This window comes from Aotus nancymaae, unplaced genomic scaffold, assembly GCF_030222135.1.
Source record: "Aotus nancymaae isolate 86718 unplaced genomic scaffold, 86718_ANA_hifiasm-v0.15.2.pri h1tg000028l, whole genome shotgun sequence".
NCBI classification, from domain to species: Eukaryota; Metazoa; Chordata; class Mammalia; order Primates; family Aotidae; genus Aotus; species Aotus nancymaae.
The window spans coordinates 34,071,804-34,090,601 of record NW_026988441.1 but is presented as its reverse complement, the minus strand read 5'-3'; the positions used below and the strand labels follow the sequence as shown (position 1 = coordinate 34,090,601).

General features: G+C 56.8%; 2 protein-coding genes across 9 annotated transcripts in view; one reads left to right on the top strand and one right to left on the bottom strand.

Moving 5' to 3' along the window:
• Positions 1-15,783, top strand: part of DNM2 (dynamin 2) — a 106,401-nt gene extending 90,618 nt beyond the window's left edge. For 3 of the 7 annotated variants that reach the window (XM_064381861.1, XM_064381860.1, XM_064381858.1), the window contains 6 exons: positions 3,693-3,802; positions 7,845-7,956; positions 9,123-9,287; positions 11,306-11,538; positions 12,455-12,706; positions 13,284-14,209. In XM_064381861.1, the coding sequence (XP_064237931.1) occupies positions 3,693-3,802; positions 7,845-7,956; positions 9,123-9,287; positions 11,306-11,538; positions 12,455-12,706; positions 13,284-13,353 (942 nt within the window). In that variant the 3' untranslated portion in view covers positions 13,354-14,209. Of the gene's footprint in view, positions 1-3,692; positions 3,803-7,844; positions 7,957-9,122; positions 9,288-11,305; positions 11,539-12,454; positions 12,707-13,283; positions 14,210-14,616 lie in introns of those variants that run through there. The other 4 variants (XM_064381864.1, XM_064381862.1, XM_064381863.1 and 1 more) reach the window with 2 other exon arrangements.
• TMED1 (transmembrane p24 trafficking protein 1) lies at positions 14,749-18,631 on the bottom strand. 2 transcript variants are annotated; one of them, XM_012435927.2, is made up of 4 exons: positions 18,320-18,631; positions 17,556-17,653; positions 17,230-17,413; positions 14,749-15,516 (listed from the first exon to the last, which is right to left on the bottom strand). In XM_012435927.2, the coding sequence occupies exons 1-4, from the start codon at positions 18,500-18,502 to the stop codon at positions 15,298-15,300; spliced, it is 684 nt and encodes a 227-aa protein (XP_012291350.1). In that variant the 5' UTR covers positions 18,503-18,631; the 3' UTR covers positions 14,749-15,297. The 2 variants fall into 2 exon arrangements, with proteins under 2 accessions (XP_012291350.1, XP_012291351.1); XM_012435928.3 differs by lacking the exon at positions 18,320-18,631 and adding an exon at positions 17,764-17,891.
• Between the last annotated feature and the right edge of the window lie 167 nt (positions 18,632-18,798).

Sequence of the window (18,798 nt, the reverse complement as noted above, 5' to 3'; positions counted from 1 at the left end):
ATCCCTGTGGAAACTTCCAGAACCTCAGATCCAGCAAACCTCATGGGATTGGGATGTGGGAGGAGCGTGGGGCCAGGCGTGGTCTGCAGCCTCCTCCCTGCCTCAGGATCCTCTAGGAACTCACATGTCCAGATCCGATGGCTCCTCAAAATGGCCAGGGTAGGGTGGGGTGGGGTACCCTTTCGCTTTTTCTCCCCTCTTTCCGCCTTGCAGTCAGAAACCAGCCTGCGCTCCTGTGTGTGAGCTGTCAGGCAGGCTAAGGGCTGGTCCCCTGCCTTCCAGCTCAGGGCTGTGGGGGCCTTCCAGGGTCCCCTGGGTGGGAGTGCTAGGCCTGGGGCAGCGAGCCCTGGAGGGACCTCTGGTCCTGAACCTCAGCCTGGTGGCTCTCTGCCTAGCAGTATTGCAGGTGTAGTTTTCAGACTGCCTCTTCTTTCACGCTAATCTGGGGGTTGAAAGCCAGAGCCCCCAACCCTCCCCTGGGGCCCCCCGATCGGAGTGTGGAGCAGCAGTGGGAGAAGGGCCAGGTGCCGGCCATAATGAGAAGCTGCAGACCTGTGAAAGAGGCCCTATGTGTGCCCCAGACACAAAGCAGGCTCCAGTCGGGAGGGGGCAGCCGTGGAATCTGACCCCTGCCACCACAGGGACCCTTGGAGTCACACACGTGGCAGCCACCCCCAAGGAGCAGGCCACCCTCTTAGAGACGCCTCAGTGACACGCAAGACATCAGTATCTCTTTATTTAAAAAATGAGGAGACATTTACAGCCATGGGCTGGGGATGGTGGACTCATAGGGCCAGGGCCCCCAACCCCTCAGCCAGTCTCGGGGCTCCCTCTGCCTTTCCCCAGCACCTCTTCTCCCACCCACGCCCTCGAACCTTCTATGCAAGGCTCCACCGCAGTGGGAAACGGGGTGGTGGAAAATGACACTCACCTCCAGACCTGCCTTACTCCAAGGATGCTGGCGAGTTTGGGGGGCCTGTCTCGACGCGCCGCTTGCCCAAGCCCAGCCTAACCAATGTGCAGACTACTGTACACATTGACAGCCTCCTGAACAGGTAGTCTGAACACTGGGTTGGCGGGGCCGGCTGTCCATCCTGCAGGCGCCCCCAGGCAGACGCCGGGGCCACCAGGCCAGGCCGTGCCTCAGCACCTCTGAGCAGCCAGGGAAGCCCCCGCTCCTCCTGAGAGACGATCCGCTCTGTCCCTTCTGACGTGGCAAGGCTGGGGCCGGCTTGCATCTGGAGAAAGTTCTGGGTTTTCAGGAAATCCTAAAGAGTGGGGGAGGTGGAGGCAGGAGGCAGGGTTTGGGATCGTGGCTTCTGGGCTCAGGAGAAAGTCTGACTCTTTGGGGGTCGGGGGTGGGGAGGAGGGGCGCACACATGCCTCAGTGTCTTCGTGTGTTTGTGTCTGTGTGTGTGTGTGTGTGTGTGTGTGCGCGCGCGAGCGCTCAAGAGTGTGCGTGCCGGCAGCACCAGGGAGGCGGCCGCCGCTTTCTGGGAGGAATCCTACTATAAACAGTTCCAGATGTGGCATGAGCCAGAAAGGGCTGTGACTCAGTTACTTGGCCCCACTGACTGGAAGCTTCCGGCCTCATTACACGATAGGGTCAGGGCAGCAAAGGCCCTTGGGCAAATGTCGGGGTGGGGGGCAGGGCTCCAGCAGAGCCCCCTCCCCGACCCCTTTTAAAGCCCCCAAAACTCTTCCCTGAGAGGTTGGAGGGACCCTGGCCCTGTGTTACCCAGCCTTGCCTGGGATGAGGGGTGTGGGCTTTCTTCACCACCCTCCCTCCCTTTGGTCCACAGCGGCATCTTCCCTCCATGGCCACCATCCCCTGTTCCTACACTCTGCCCTGCTTCTTCCCTGCTTCTTCCTTGCCTAGAGCCTGGCAGGCTGACCCCGGAGCTGCTCACAAGAGCAGCCAGAGAAAATCCCTGGTGCTCCTGGGCACCAGCTCTTCAGTGGGCACCAAGCTCCTCCGTCCTCCTTGGACAGACGAGGAAACCGAGGTGCAGATGAGGGGTGGGGGGGAAGTGACTTGCCCAGGGGCATACGGCCAGGAAGGGGCAGGGCTGGCATCAGCTCAACCATGCTAAGCTCCTAACTCCCTGAGCCCATGTGCCAAGCCCACTGCTCCACCCTGGCTCCCCTCACAAAGTCCTGACACTCAGCCGATCCCCACTCGCCAGGGAGCCCCAGCCTCCTCCTCCACAGTCACTGTGGCTGCGCTTCAATTTGGAGGCAGCAACCAGGTTAGGTTTTGTGCTGGGGCAGCCCAGTGAGGGTACCTGAGAAGTTTCCCGAGATGGGCCAGGAAAAAGAAGGACCAGGGGCACTGTGGAGAGGACCGGGCTTTGGGTCATGGGGGCCTGGCCTCCAAAGTCCTGCTGTGGCTTGTATGGCCTGCTGTGTGGTCTTGGGCAGCCAGCTTCCCTCTCTGAGCTGGGAGGGATCCATGAACTGAGGCTGAGCAGTGCTTGGCATGGGTCCCCAAGAGCTGCTGCTGCTGCTGCTGTGGCATGGTGGGCATATACATCACTGGGTGAGTGTGAGGTTCCAGTGTGCCACCCCCAGCTTCATGACTCACTAGCCCTTTGTCCCTGGCCGAGGGGCCCACCTCCTCCAAGCTGCCTCCCCTGCATTTGGGACAGCCATGCCTGGCACTGGGTTGGTGCTTCCTGAACAGGGCCACCCTTAGAAAGCAAATGATAGGGAGGCTGAGGTGGGCGGATCACGAGGTCAGGAGTTCAAGACCATTCTGGCCAATATGGTGAAACCCCGTCTTTACTAAAAATACAAAAAAATTAGCCAGGCGTGGTGGCGTGCGCCTGTAGTCCTGGTTTCTCAGGAGGCCAAGGCAGAAGAATTGCTTGAATGAGGGAGACAGAGGTTGCAGTGAACTGAGATCTTGCCACTGCACTTCAGCCTGGGCGACAAGAGAGAGACTCTGTCTCAAAAAAACAAAAACCAGCCTGGGCAACATAGTGAGACCTCATTTGTATTAAAATAATAAGAAGAATGATAATAAAGAAAGGAGGGTGAGGCTTCTGCAGCACCTGGCCCAGGCGTCAGCTATCCAGCCCTGAGATGTCCTGAGGCAGCCAAGGTTTAAAACCCAGCCCTGCTTTTCTCTGCCTCAGTCTTCCCCTCTGTAAAATGGCATCACAGAGGCAACTCACTCCTAGGCTTGTTTCAAAGATGAAGCCCAGTTAAAGGTTCCATTCACTCCACATAAGGGGAGGAGCGGTTGTGTTGTGCGTACAGTCAGCCACATGTCAGCAGTGAACTGAAAAGGAGTCCCTGCCCTGGAGAAACTGAGTCAGTCCAGTGGCAGTCGGGCACCCAGGTCAATAAGCGCAGGGTACATGATGTGTTATGTGAGGGAAAAGATGGGGAGGGTGCGAGTGGAGTTAGGGCAGGAGGGAGCCATGCCAGTGTCAGGATCAGACAGTGGCCTGGGGCATGCAAAGGCCCTGGGGTAGGAACCCACCTGGGATATTCAGGGGTCGTCACGGACGGCAGCATGGCCGGGAGAGAGGGAGGGATGGGGAGGGGGTGTCAAATGAGCTCATCTGCAGCAGCGACCAGCATGTGAAGCCCCCAGCTGGTGATGGCCAATGCGGCACGTTCTGGCCTGGGGCATCCTGAGTTGTCATGTGGACAGCTTGGGGTGAGTCCTTTCCCTCCGCCCTCAGGAGAAAGAGAAGAAGTACATGCTGCCTCTGGACAACCTCAAGATCCGTGATGTGGAGAAGGGCTTCATGTCCAACAAGCACGTCTTCGCCATCTTCAACACGGAGCAGAGGTGAGGGGCCTTGGGCCCCAGGGAGGGCTCAGGGTGAAGACGATGGCTTCATTCACACTCCACAGCCTTCACTGAGCACCTGCTCTCAGCAGTCCCTGCCCTGGGGTTCCACCTGCTAGAAGGGGAGTCGAGTGAGAAACTCCTCCATCCAGCATCTGCACCCAGAGATGCTTCCAGTGCTGGGTCAGAGACAACCTCTCTGGGCAGAGACGGGGATGAAGTCAGGTGGGAGCCACGGAGAGTTCTGAGCAGAGGGGGACCAGGACCTGGCTCAGGTGCTCGCAGGCGCCCTCTGGTGGCTGAGGGGGTGGGAGACGGGGGACCAGGGCAAAGGCTACTGCCTTGTCCAGGTGGGCGATGATGGGGCCAGACCCTGGTGGGGATAAGGACACGGGAGGAGGGTGCAGATGCTGGGTGGAGGAGTCAGGCAGAGTCCTGGTGGGTATGGATATGAGAGAGAAAGGCTGATGGTGACCCTGAGTACCTGGGCCTGAGCTCCTGCACTGCCCGGCTGTTGCCATTGGCCAAGTGGGGGAAGACAGTGGCAGGCTAGGCCTGGGGACAGCCTGGGGGTCAGTTCAGGCCAGGCCAAGGGAGAGGGCACATCAGGGAGGCACCTGGGTAGGTCCAGGAGTGTGATGTCCAGGAACGAGCTCTAGGCTAGCATGTGAACTGGTCAGTCGCCACTGCATGGACGGTATTTCAAGTGACGAGCCCAGATGAGCTCCCAGAAGAGTGAAGCTGGAAAAGAAAGGAGAAGCCGCAGGAAGCTCTCAGTACATGTCTCCCATGAGGCATTGGCTGCAGACTTTAGCAGAGACGCTGCTCTCAGGAAGAGACGCAGCTGGCAGGAGGGCTCCTCCCATGCCCACACACTCACGCTCATCCAGGAAGCAGAGCCTATCCAAGTCAGGGCTTGGCTGTTGGCAGAGGCCTGGGGGTACCCTGAGACGCATAGGCAGGAGCTGACATCCTCCCTGCTGGCCCTGGAACCTCCTTGCCTACTGGTTGGCTGCATCCACCAACTCCAGCTGATTCTCCTGGTTCCCTCCTGCTTTGCTTTGGCTGGCCTAAAGCTCCGAGACCCATTTGTCCACCAGCTGTGTCTGAAAACCTCTGTAGCTCTCTGAGGTTTGCCCCTGGCCATTGATACCTGGCAGCTGTCCCAGGTCCCTGAGCCCTGTGACCCCTGTGCAGGGGGAGATGATGATATTTCCTGATACATCTTTTAGGAGCAGGTTCAGGAAACCCAGAGTCATGGCTGCAAAAACAAAATAGATGGTTGAAGATTTTTTGTGTAAATCAAGTCTGGCCTTAAGTGTCCTAGGCAAAGTGGAGCAGCTCCACAGGCATCAGGGTTCAGGCCCTCCTCTTCCTTAGCCTTCCTCCTGGTGTGCAGAACCTGAGCTCTGCAGTGGGACAGGCTGCTGTGAAACCCTGACTTCTATCTCTTTGTCCAAAATGGCTGCCCAAACTCCAGCCATTGTGATGATGTTCCAGGCAGCAGCAGGAAGGAGGAGAGTGGAGCAACAAGGGCATGCCCCTCCCTTCACAACTCCATCCAGAAGTCGTTCAGGACAGCCACGTGCTGACCACAAACCCAAGTCTCACTTGAGGGCTTTGGGGACAGCTTGGCTGTCTCAACCCCACCTGGACATGGGACAGGAAAGCGTGTGTGGTGTGTAGCACAGCGCCTGGCCTGTAGACCACCATCTGCAAGCATTACTTACCATCCATTCCAGCTTTGAAACCCTGATTCTTTCTTCCACTCAGGGACCCACATGTGCTCAGCATTTCATAAGCTTTTGCTGGAGGTCCCAAGCCCGTCCCCAGATACTCGCCCTCCCCACCTGCCCCCAGGAATTCAGCACATCTAGACATTTGATGTGCAATGCAGTAGCTGCTAACGTGTGGCTACTTAATATAAATTAATTGACTTCAAATAAAAGTTGAAACTTACCTCCTCTATCACTCTGGCCCCATTCCTAGGGCTCAGAAGCCATCTGTGGCTTGGGGCTACCTCAATGGATGATGCAGGTAGACAGTATTTCTACTACTAAAGAAAATTTGGGTCCAGGCGCGGTGGCTCACACCTGTAATCCCAGCACTTTGGGAGACTGAGGCAGGCGGATCACAAGGTCAAGAGATCGAGACCATCCTGGCCAACATGGTGAAACCCGTCTCTACTAAAAATACAAAAATTAGCCAGGCGTGGTGGCATGCACCTGTGGTCCCAGCTACTCGGGAGGCTGAGGCGGAAGAATCACATGAACCCAGGAGGCAGAGGGTGCAGTGAGCCAAGATTGCGCCACTGCACTCCAGCCTGGTGACAGAGCAAGACTCTGTCTCAAAAAAAAAAAAAAATTTGGGCCAGGCACGGTGGCTTACGCCTGTAATCATAGCACTTTGGGAGGCCAAGGTGGGCGGATTGCCAGAGCTCAAGAGTTCGTGACCAGCCTCTGCAACACTGAAAAATTTAGCCAGGCGTGGTGCTGCGTGCCTGTGGTCTCAGCCTCTCAGAAGGCTTAGGAAGAGAATCATTTGAACCTGGAAGAGGGAGGTTGCACTGGGCTGAGATGGCACCACTGCACTGCAGCCTGAGTGACAGAGTAAGATTCCGTCTCAAAAAAAAAAAAAAGAAAAGAAAGTTTGGGTCTGGGCACAATAGCTCATGCCTGTAATCCCAACACTTTGAGAAGCCAAAGTGGAAGGATCACTTGAAGCCAGGAATTCAAGACAACAAAGTAAGATTCCATCTCTATTAAAAAAAAGAAGAATTAGGGGCTGGGTGTGGTGGCTCACATTTGTAATCCCAGCACTTTGGGAGGCTGAGGCAGGCGGATCACGAGGTCAAGAGTTTGAGACCAGCCTGGCCACTATGGTGAAACCCCCATCTCTACTAAAAATACAAAAAATTAGCTGGGTTTGGTGGCGTGTGCCTGTAATCCAGCTATTCAGGAGGCTGAGGCAGGAGAATCACCTGAACCATGGAGTCGGAGGTTGCAGTGATCCGAGATCGCACCACTGCACTCCAGCCTGGCAACAGAGCGAGACTCTGTCTAAAAAAAAAAAAAATTGAGGACGAGGGAGACAGGGTTTCGCTCTAGCACCCAGGCTGGAGTGCACAGCGTGTTCTTGGCTCACTGCAGCCTCCACCTCCCATGCTCAAGTGATCCTCCCACCTCACCCTCCCAAGTAGCTGGGACTATAGGCGCACGTCACCACGCCCAGCTAATTTTTGTATTTTCTGTAGAGACAGGGTCTTGATGTGTTGCTCAGGCTGGTTTCTAACTCCTGAGCTCAAGCGATTCCCCTGCCTCAGCCTCCCAAAGTGCTGGGATTACAAGTGTGAGCCACCACGCCTAACCCTTAAAAAATTGTTTTGTTTTTGAGACAGTCTCACTCTGTTGCCCAGGCTGGAGAGCAGGGTGTGATCTTACCTCACTGCAACCTCCACCTCCCAGGTTCAAGCAATTCTTCTGCCTCAGCCTCCTGAGTAGCTGGGATTACAGGCGCCTGCCACCATGCCCAGCTAATTTTTTGTGTTTTAGTATTGACGGGGTTTTACCATATTGGCCAGCCTGGTCTCAACTCCTGACTTCAGGTGATCCATCCACCTCGGCCTCCCAAAGTGTTGGGATTACAGGTGTGAGCCACCGTGCCTGGCCAACTTTTTTTTAAAAAACACAAAAATGCAAATAAAGTTCTGGTGGACAGCGCTGCTTTGGGCTTTCGTGCAAATGCCCCAGTTGGAGCTCCCCAGCCACAGTGGGTGTCGGGAGACACATGCCCACCTCTAGGGCACCAGGAAAGGAGAGGAGTCGGCTGATCCAACAGAAACAAACGTAGACACTTGGTGAGCTTGTGCTCAGCACTCTTCTGTGTGCTGTAGGCATCACTCACAGCGACCCCTCGGCATGACCTGGTGAAACCTGGGTTAGGATTGGGTTCCTAATCAGTTAGAAGGACCCCCAGAGCCCATGCCTCTGGGTGGTCTGCCAGGCCCATGGTCAGGGTCAAGCATGCCCCCTCACCCCCGCAGAAATGTCTACAAGGACCTGCGGCAGATCGAGCTGGCCTGTGACTCCCAGGAGGACGTCGACAGCTGGAAGGCCTCCTTCCTCCGAGCCGGCGTCTACCCCGAGAAGGACCAGGTGAGGAGCTGCCCTGCGCAGCTGGCATACCTCAGGCCCGGCAGCCCCCTCCCAGGAGAGGAAACAGAGCTGGCTTTCCCCAGGACAGATCATTTCCAGGCCACGTTAGCCAGGAGTCTCTGAAGTCATGTAGCAGATGCCCACTTGAGCAAGCAAAGGAGAAATTGGGGCACTTTGTCATCAGGACCAGAAAGTTCTCTCGCTGAAGCCAATGACCGGGGCATGCAGGGGATGGGGTTCCACCTGCTTTGTTCTCTCTTTTCCCCTTCCATCCTTGAGGTAGAGTGAACATGGCCACACTTGGCCCCAACATTAAAATGTCTCAGCCGGGCACAGTGGGTGGCTCACGCCTGTAGTCCCAGCACTTTGGGAGGCCGAAGCGAGCAGATCACTTGAGCTCAAGAGTTTGAGATCGCCCTGACCAACATGGTGAAACCCCAACTCTACTAAAACTACAAAAATTAGGCATGGTGGTACATGCCTGTAATCCTAGTTACTCGGGAGGCTGAGGCAGGAGAATCACTCGTACCTAGGAGGCGGAGGTTGCAGTGAGCTGAGATAACGCCATTGCACTCCAGCCTGGGCGACAGAGCAGGACTTCATCTCAAAAATAAAATAAAATGTCCCAAGGTCGGGCACGGTGGCTCACACCTGTAATCCCAGCACTGTGGGAGACTGACACGGGCAGATCGTTTGAGCCCAGGAGTTCAAGAACAGCCTGGGTGGGCAATGTTGCAAAACCCTGTCTCTCCAAAAAATACAAAGCATACCCAGGCATGGCGGCACACCTCTGTAATCCCAGCTACTCCAGGGGGCTAAGGTGTGAGGATCACTTGAGCGCCCCTAGGAGGTTGAGGCTGCAGTGAGCTGTGTTTGTGCCACTGCACTGCAGCCTGGGTGACATAGAAAGACTGTATCAAAAACAACAACAAAAAAAACCATGTTCCAATACCCAGGTGAGGGGATTCACCCCAGCATCAGCCAGGATCACCCCATTGTTTGGGCAGCTCTGGCCCGGGGCAAGCAAGCCTGCCTAGTACCAGTGGGGCTGTCAGGGGCCAGCCTGAGGTTGGTTATTGATGGGACAGTAGGGCAGATGGTTACCAGAGAACCAGGACTCGCCCCAGGCCAAGGTCACCCCTAAGCACCTCACCTCCCACTTGCAGGCAGAAAACGAGGACGGGGCCCAGGAGAACACCTTCTCCATGGACCCCCAGCTGGAGCGGCAGGTGGAGACCATTCGCAACCTGGTGGACTCGTACGTGGCCATCATCAACAAGTCCATCCGTGACCTCATGCCAAAGACCATCATGCACCTCATGATCAACAATGTGAGTGGAGCACTGAAAATGAGACGGAGGCGGCCGGGCGCGGGGGCTCACACTTAATCCCAGCACTTTGGGATGCCGAGGCGGGTGGATCACTTGAGGTCAGTTTGAAACCAGCCTGACCAGCATGGCAAAACCCCATCTGTACTAAAAATACAAAAATTAGCCAGGCATGGTGGCACATGCCTGTAATCTCAGCTACTTGGGAAGCTGAGGCAGGAGAATCACTTGAACCCGGGAGGTGGAGGTTGCCATGAACTGAAATCGTGCCATTGCATTCCAGCCTAGGCAATAGAGTGAGACTCCATCTCAAAAAAATGAGAAGGAGGTCAGGCATCCTGGCTCACACCTGTTTGTAGCACTTTGGGAGGCTGAGGTGAGAGGATCACTTGAGCCCAGGAGGTTGAGGCTGCAGTAAGCTGTGGTCATGCCACTGCACTCCAGCCCGAGCGACAGAGCAAGACCTTGTTTCCAACAACAGTAACAACAACAAATTAGAACAAGTCACCACCCTTTAAACACCGAAATCTGTATGGCCAATCTCTTTGGGAAACCCTAGGGCTTCCAAGCCATACTGGGTCCATGGTCCCATCGAGTCCACTAACTGGAACAAACACCGCAGATGTGCACCTTCTCTCAATTACTTTATGCCGGCCTCAGACTAACTGCACGAGGGAGAAATGCTGTCTTCTCTGTGGTGGTGGGCACCTGTAATCCATCTACTCAGGAAGCTAAGGCAGGACAGTGGCTCGAACCTGGGAGGCAGAGGTTGCAGTGAGCCGAGATCATGCCACTGCACTCCAGCTTGGGCAACAGAGTGACACTCCATCTCAAAAAAAAAAAAAAATGAGAAGGAAGCCAGGCACCCTGGCTCACACCAGTTTGTAGTCCTGGCACTTTGGGAGGCTGAGGCAGAAGGATCGCTTGAGCCCAGGAGGTTGAGGCTGCAGTGAGCTATGGTAATGCCACTGCACTCCATTTCACAGACAGAAAACTGGAGGCCCGAGAGATAAAGTAACCTGCCCCAAGTCCCTTAGGATTCAAACCCACGTTCACTCTGGTTGCAACCATGCCTTCAGGTCGTGTTGGGCAGCTGCTGTGTCCTGATGGACTGGGTGCACAGCCTGTCTTCCTCATGGGCGTCACCTGCCTGGCCCCAGGTTCCCTGGAGACTCTCAGGGCTTTGAGCTCCTTTTCTGTGAAATGCAGCTGTGTTGATACGATCTCCAGCTCAGGCTGCTGGAGGGTTCAGGACATTTGTGGGTCATGCCTTTGGCGTGGTACTAGCCACTCAGAAAGCTTTATAAACCAGCTTTGGGGCTGGAGCAGTGGCTCATGCCTGTAATCCCAGCACTTTGGGAGGCCAAGGCGGGTGGATCATCTGAGGTTGGGAGTTGGAGACCAGCCTGACCAACATGGTGAAACCCTGTCTCTACTAAAAATACAAAAATTAGATGGGGGTGGTGGCGCACACCTATAGTCCCAGCTACTTGGGAGGTTGAGGCACAAGAATTGCTTGAACCCAGGAGATGCAGGTTGCAGTGAGCCGAGATTGCACTGCAGCCTGGGTGATAGAGTGAGACTGTCACAAAAACATAAACAAATAAAAATATAACAGGATTATTCTGCCAAGGTTAAGGAAATAAATAAGAAGCTAAGACAGGAGAAAAGATGTCAATAGAAGAGACAAGATACTAGGAGTAAGTTGAATAAGAATCTCATTAATAGCCTGGGCCACATGGTAAAACCCCATCGCTACAAAAATTAGCCAAACATGGTGGTGTGTGCCTGTGGTCTCAGCTACTCGGGAGGCTGAGGCAGCAGAATTGCTTGAACCTGGGAGGCAGAGGTTGCAGCGAGCCAAGATTGAGCCACTATACTCCAGCCTGGGCGACAGAGCAAGATTTCTCAAAGAAGTCTGGAGGTGGCCTTGCCCTGTGGGAGATGTATTTCCAGCAGTCACTATGGGTTCTGGGTTGGGGTGATACAGAAGCCTGAGCCTCCCCAACCCCTGTCCGCAGACAAAGGCCTTCATCCACCATGAGCTGCTGGCCTACCTGTACTCCTCGGCAGACCAGAGCAGCCTCATGGAGGAGTCAGCCGACCAGGCGCAGCGGCGGGACGACATGCTGCGCATGTACCACGCCCTCAAGGAGGCACTGAACATCATCGGCGACATCAGCACCAGCACCGTGTCCACGCCCGTGCCCCCGCCCGTCGATGACACCTGGCTCCAGAGCCCCAGCAGCCACAGGTCCGGGAGCCTGGTTCCCCTACCCACAAGCGTGCAGCCTGCGGGTTCCTGTCCTCCCCTCGTGTCCTGCAGGGTCCTGGCAGGAAACGGGACACAGCCTAAGGGTGGGCAGGAGAAGGGGCAGCCCCCAGGCTGGGCACAGTGGGAGATGCTGCCCTGCTGAGGCCTGAGAAGGGAGAGAGGGGGAACGGGGGCCAGCCAGCCTTGGAGCTCTAGGGCTGGAAGCCGTGAATAAATACACCCCGTCTGCCCTCTGCTGGTGCCTTCCATCGGCACTGCCCAAATGGAAGCCAGGGTAAGAGGCTCAAGGGGCAGCAGCCACAGAACGAAGATGAGCCTCCTGGAGCACAGAGAAGGGCTGGTGGGAGGCTCTGGTGGGGCAAACAGAAGGTGTGGCCAGAGCTGCCCCGCCCCCGAGCTGTCAGATGGAGTGTAGGCCATTGAGGCAGTCACAGGGGGGCGCCCTACAGAGCCCTCGGGGAGCCATGGTGTTCCCTAGGGGGAGTACATTGCACCTAGGCCTGCAGGCGGCAGGTGCTGGGGCCCAGGAGGGAACCTGGGTGTCTGGGAAGGGCTTGTGTGTTCCATGGCCCCTGAAGGCTTTAAGGCTTGATCTGGAGGACTCTGGAAGTGTCTGGCTGTGAGGGTGGATCCCAGGGCCGGAGACCTGAGGGAGCCCTGTGAGTGGGAAGTGCCTGGCCACGTGGGGGTTGTGGGGATGAGGTCAGAAGGCAACAGAAGCCCTTGGGGGCCGGGGGCAAGGGAAGGTGGGTCTGGCACTCAGGTTGGGGTGGGAGGATACCCCTGTGCCTGCACTGTCCCCCCAGCCTGCCCCCGCCTTGGGCTCTGGCAGCCACAATTGGCATGGCTGGGATTCCCACTCCATCTGTAGCTCACACCCTCTCCTTCCTCACAGCCCTACTCCACAGCGCCGACCTGTGTCCAGCGTGCACCCCCCAGGCCGGCCCCCAGCAGTGAGGGGTCCCACTCCAGGGCCCCCCATGATTCCTCTGCCCGTGGGGACAGCAACCTCCTCCTTACCACCCCCAATCCCGTACCGGCCTGGACCCCAGAGCGTGTTTGCCAACAATGACCTCTTCCCGGCCCCACCTCAGATCCCATCGCGGCCAGTTCGGATCCCCCCAGGGATCCCCCCAGGAGTGCCCAGGTAAGGCCAACCCCCCACCCTCCACCCCAAATGCCTGCACCCTGGGGTCTCTCCTCCAGCCTCACTGCCTCCCAGTGAGCTCTCTGCACGTGCCCAGCTGCTGGAATGGAGGAATTGTCCTCATCCCCGTTTGGCTGGCCGAGAAGCAGGCCCAGAGAGGCCAAGAGGCTTGTTTGGAGTCATAGAGTAGGGGAGCCCGGTGACTGCCCACTGGGGTGCGCTACCAGGCAGCTGGGATCCCTCAGGCTGGGCACCTTCTCTCACTGTTTACCTTCTTCTTCCTGCCTCTGCCTGCCTCACCTTACCCTGTGGGCCGGGCTTTATTCTCTCTACTTATCCAGTGGGGAAGCTGAGGCCCAGGGAGGGCAGGAAACTCACCAAGGGTCAAACAGTAGGTGAATCGATGCCTGGGTTCAGCAAACTTCTCCCCAGCACCCTGGTGGCTTGCAGAGCCGTCAGCCTGGGGAGCACCCCTGGGTGGCGTGTGGGTGGGGGCTGGGTCCTCGACCAGGCCTGCCTCTGGCTCACGGCCTCACTGCCGTCTCCCCCTCCCCACCTGTCTTTATTCTCTTTGCAGCAGAAGACCCCCTGCTGCGCCCAGCCGGCCCACCATTATCCGCCCAGCCGAGCCATCCCTGCTCGACTAGGCCTCGAGTGGGGGCATGCTCTTGGGGGGCCTCACGCACCCATGGTGCAGGAGCTTCGGTGGTCTGGGGCCCTCCGCCGCCCCTATGCTGGGACCAGGCTCCCATGGGCAGCCCTGGCCTCTTCCCTAACCCTGGCCCGGGTCCAGGGCCGGCCCCTGTGCCTGGCTGGACACCACACTGCAAGAAAGGGCCCTGGAGCTCCAGGCAGGGGGCGCTGGGTGTTGCACTTTGGAGGATGGGGTCTCAGGGTGACAGAGGGGGGACCTGCACCCTCGACACCATCTTGAATGAGGGGTCCAGCCTGGGGGACTCTGCCAGGGTCTTCTTGGCCTGGGAAAGCCCACGTAGGGCAGGGGCCTTCTAGAAGTGGGGGCACCAAGGGCGCCTGTGTCCCCAGGCCTTGCTGGGGCACAGGGGCACGTCAGCTTCCCATCAGCAGGAGCTCCCCAGTGGTGAGCCTGGCCCCGTGGGCTCAGCAGTGCCCAGCTGCCAGGCCTGAGTTGTACATAGTCCTTCTTGGCCATATTAACCACACAGCCTGAGCCCGGCCCAGCCTCGGCTACCAGAGGTGCCTTTGCCAGGCCCGGAGCCATTGGCCCGGGCCAGCCTCGCTCTACTCCTCTCTCCTCCTCCTCCTCCCGGGTCCCCCAGGGTGGCTGGGCTTGGGGCTATGTGGATGGTGGTGGCAGGGGGGACCTTGGGGGCCTCTCAGCTCCCGCCCATGCCACTCTGACAGGGTGGGCCCCGGGCGGCCTCTGAGCAGACCTCACCCACTCCTCGCTCAGTTTGACCACTGTAAGTGCCTGCACTCTGTATCCTATTAATAAACTAAAATAAAGGGAAGACGCTGCTGGTGGCTGCTGTGTGGGCCTCTTGTGTTGGTGTTCAGGCTGGGGACGTGGGCACCACCTCCCCCATCAGGCCTCCCACAAGGACGCCCACGTCCCTACAGCCATAAGCGCCTCACACCTCACTCCCTGAGGGCTCTGCTTTCAGGGGGGTCACCTTTCAGAGGAAGCCACTCGATACACGAAGAGCTTTTACTTTAGCGCATCAGGAGTGCGAGCAGATCTTCTCCCCTCCCCCACACACCCCCATGCACACAGGCCTGGCTGCTTGCTGCCTGGTGGAGCAGGGACCCCAGCACTTCACCCCCTTCCTACCCTCAGTCCCTGCTTCTCACCCTGTCATGGGGAAGCCCAGGCCTCGTGGCTCAGCCAGGGCTCAGTTAAACTTTGCTTTCTGATTTTTCTCTTGTGCCAGGCGACCACCTCCATCGGCTCCCGCACGACCTTTCTTCTGAGCTTCGTGGGAGGCCCCTCCCGCCTGTCTGGCTGCCCTTTCGGGGCCAGTCTGTCCCGGCTGGTGTCCCTGAGCCCCAGTCAGCAGGCTCTGTGATTTTCTGACCATAATTTATTGACTCCGATGCCCAGGCCACACCACCCTTTGTTCCAGGAGGCTTCTGCCTAGACGTTGGTGGGGCCACCACTCATGCCTGTGTGGAGCCCCTACAGGGAGAGGGGGCGGGGCAGGTGGTCTTACAGGCCCTTTCCTGGTGTTCTATCCTCAACTTGGCTTGGAGGACCCAGGTGTCCTTGTTATGCCCTGCCCCACACCAGGCAATGCTCATACAAGATGGAAGGCTTAGATTAAGGCACATTTACAGTAAAGGGGCCAGGAAACCCGAGGCTCCCATTCCAACACTGCAGTGCCCATCCTGCGAGATTTCCAGAAACGTCAATGCAGCCGCTGAGCCGCCCCTTCTGCAAGCCAGAGGCGTTCCCTGCCCGCTGAGGATGGAAGGAGACTCACAGGGCCAGACCTCGGGCCCTGACTGCACACTCCTGCTTTGGCAGGAACCTAAAATTGGGGAGGGACCCCCAAGTCTCACATGCGCACACCCCATTGCCCCTCCTTCGTCCCCTGTTCCTTCTGCGGCAGGGGCTACGTGGGCACTGGGCGCTTGTCCTGGAAGAAGCGCTTGAGCGTGCAGACCTGCAGCACGGCCACCAGCAGCAGCACTGCCACGCTGACAGCCGACCAGAAGTTGACCCGCTCCAGGTTCCCCTCTTGCAGGTTGCGGTCACGTGCCTCGAAGGCCCTCAGCAGCGTCAGCATCTGGATGCTGCGTTCCAGCCGGGTCCGCATAGTCTCAATGGACTCCTACAGGGCAGAGGGAGTGGAAGGGTCAGGCCACCCGTTGGGGACCAGAGACCCAAAAAACCTGGTGATATGGAGGGAGGCTGTGTTAGCCCAGGGAGGTACAACTGCAAACACAGACTTGTTCAGGCTAAGTTCAAGTCCTCACTCTGCCACTCACTGGCTGTGTGACTGTGAGCAACTTAACTTCTCTGAGCCTGTTTCCTCTTCTATAAGCTTCCAAATTACTGTGAAAATTTAATGCCTAAATAAATGTACAAGGACGAGCAAGGTGGCTCACGCCTGTAATCCCAGCACTTTGGGACACTGAGGTGGGAGGATCACTTGAGCCGAGGAGTTTGAGACCAGCCTGGTCTACATAGCAAAACCCCATCTCTACAAACTATACAAAAAATTAGATGGGTGGTGGTGTGCAACTGTAATCCCAGCTACTCAGGAGGCTGAGGCAAGATTACACCTGTAATCAAAACACTAAGAGACCAAGACAGGAGGATCACTTAAACCCAAGAGTTCAAGACCACCCTGGGCAACATGGCGAAACCTCATCTCTACAGAAAATGAAAAATTATCCAGGCATGGTAGTGTACATCTGCAGTGCCACTGAGGTGGCAGGATTGCTTGAGCCCAGGAGCTTGAAGCTGCAATGGGCTATGATCACACCACTGCACTCTGCCCTGAGTGACAGAGCAAGACCCTGCCTCGCTATGGCTCACATCTGTAATCCCAGAACTTTGAGAGGCTGAGGTGGGCAGATCCCCTGAGATCAAGAGTTCGAGACCAACCTGGCCAACATGGTGAAACCCTGTCTCTACTAAAAATACAAAACTTAGCTGGGCATGGTAGCACAGCTACTTAGGAGGCTGAGGCAGGAGAATCACTTGAACCTGAGAGGTAGAGATTGCAGTGAGCTGAGATCGCACCACTGCAATCCAGCCTGGGTAACCAAGAGAGATCTGTCTAAAGAAAATAAAACAATAGTTAATTAAAACAGTAATAAATGTACAGAACATATTTGCTTGTGGTTAAGAGCACAGTTGCTGAAACTAGTCTGGGTTCAGTGCCAGCTCTGCTAGTTGGTCTGTGTACCCTTGAGTTGCTCAGCCATCCTGTATCTCACTTTTCCCACCTGTAAAATGGGTATAATTTGACCACAAGGTCTACTTCACAAGATGGTTATGGAGATTTACGGTATGAGTTATTTATGATACGAGTTCCTTAAACCTTCAAATCAGGTTTATACCTAGAAATGAACTGCCGGGTTTTTTTTGTTTTTTGTTTTTTTGAGACAGAGTTTCTTTCTCATTCCCCAGGCTGGAGTGCAATGGTGCGATTTTGGCTCGCTGCAACCTCTGCCTCCTGGGTTCAAGTGATTCTCCTGCCTCAGGCTGCCAAATAGCTGGGATTATAGGTGCCTGCCATCACACCTGGCTAATATTTTGTATTTTTAGGAGAGATGGCGTTTCACCATGTTGGCCAGGCTGGTCTTGAACTCCTGATCTCAGGTGATCCACTCGCCTCAGCCTCCCAAAGTGCTGGGATTACAGGTGTGAGCCACCATGCATGGCCTGAAATGAACTATTTTAATTGCTGCTACTGTTACTATAGTTCAGTTGAGGGCACCAGTACAGACGGGAGGGTGGGTCAGGCCAATGAGGGGCACCCCAGCTGAATCCTAAGAGATCTGGAAGGAGTGGCCCCAGCGCAGCCTGGACATACCTTGATGTCCTCCATTTTAACATCCAGCATCTCCTCGGGCTCCACAGCCTCTGCCCATCCTTCGACCTCCTCGTCATCCTGAAGGCTGTCAAAGATCAGTTCAAAGAACACCAGCTTCTCGGAGATGGTGCTGAAGGAGTTGTCAAAGCACAGCTTGTAGTCCCCGGCCTCCGTTGGCTCCACCCTGGGCAGACAGACAGACCCACAAACATGACCCAGGGTGGCCAGCCAGCCAACTCAGTGGGGCAGTCAGGGCGGTAACCTGAGGCCACCTGGGAGGCGCAGGGCTGTAACTGAACCTAGGCAGGCAGCCGGACTGAACTCACGTGTGTACCCCATCAGCCTTGCGGGACTCGCTGACCAACAGCACGCCCTGAGGGCTCTCCAGAGTGAAGTCCACGTCCAGCCCAGCACCTCCAATCACCTGGGGGACAGGTAAGAGCGGGTGAAGGGCTATCGGTAGGCCAAGGGCGCCTGCCAAAGAGGGCTATGGCTGAACCACACACTGACCCATACAGACCACCAAGGGCTTACCTGAATGCCGGCACACCCACAACCGGTCCCACCCCAACCTGTCCCAATGGCTGCGCCCCTTGCCTCCACCCTCATTGATATGACAGCTTGGGATCCATACTTCGAGCTCAGCTGACCACGCACCTATCAAAAGTCCTTGAAGGACGTTTACCTGGCCACGCCCCCGGTTAGCTCCGCCTCCAAAAGACGATAGGCCCTGCCTTTTTCCTTAGTCTAACCCCCCGAGAAAGGCTTGTCAGCAACGCCCCCGTCGTCGACCTATCAGCATTATCGCCACGCCCAGCAGCGAGAGTCCTGTCCTCTCAGAGGCTACCTATACTTCTCGTTGGCCCCGCCCCCTCTGGATGTATCACTCTAGCCCCACCTTCTTTATTACTCCCTCCCCTTCCGCTCCCACACGCCGTCCCCGCCCCATCTGTCCATCTCTTTCCAGCCCCGCCCCCGCGCTCCCACGCACGGACTCCTCCCTCTTCCCCCTAAAGCGCGCCTCGCCTCAGCTGCGTGGCCACGCCCCCTCTCCCTGACTCCGCTGGCTGCCTAGCCCTCGACCCTCTACCTGGTACTCGGTCTCAAGGCTTGCGTTGGCCGGCGCAGACTGGTAGAAACACTGCTTCCTCCCCGCCGGCAACAGGAACGTGAACTCACCGTCCTGGATTGGCGGAGGTCCCGCCCCTGCCACCACTACTGGTGGCATTAGTAGCCATAACGCCAGGGCTAGGGCCGCGTCGGCCGCCATCATCCGGGTCACCCTCTGGTCTGCAAAGGGGTCACGGCTCCTTTAAGCGCTAGCCCTGCCTCCGTCCTACTCGGCTGAGTTCATTGGCAGCCGCTTCTGTCGGTTGTCTGTAACCAGCAGTGCCAAAAGTGAAGGACCCCGAGAGAGGCAGGCTGTCCGAATGAATGCCTGAGGCGCCCGGAGACACTCAACTGTCTTGAAACATTTTTCTCAAAGGGTTCGGCTCTGGTCTCGGCCGCTGGTGGAGGAAAATGACAAAAATAAGTGCCATGATAGTGCATCTTTTGTAGGCAATAGCT

Excerpts from the sequence above, each read along its gene's own strand:
- TMED1 (XM_012435927.2), bottom strand. The coding sequence starts at position 18,502 with ATGATGGCGGCCGACGCGGCCCTAGCCCTGGCGTTATGGCTACTAATG. Across the intron at positions 17,654-18,319 it reads GCCTTGAGACCGAGTACCAG|GTGATTGGAGGTGCTGGGCT; the intron begins GTAGAGGGTCGA and ends CCTGTCCCCCAG. Across the intron at positions 15,517-17,229 it reads TTAAAATGGAGGACATCAAG|GAGTCCATTGAGACTATGCG; the intron begins GTATGTCCAGGC and ends TCTGCCCTGTAG.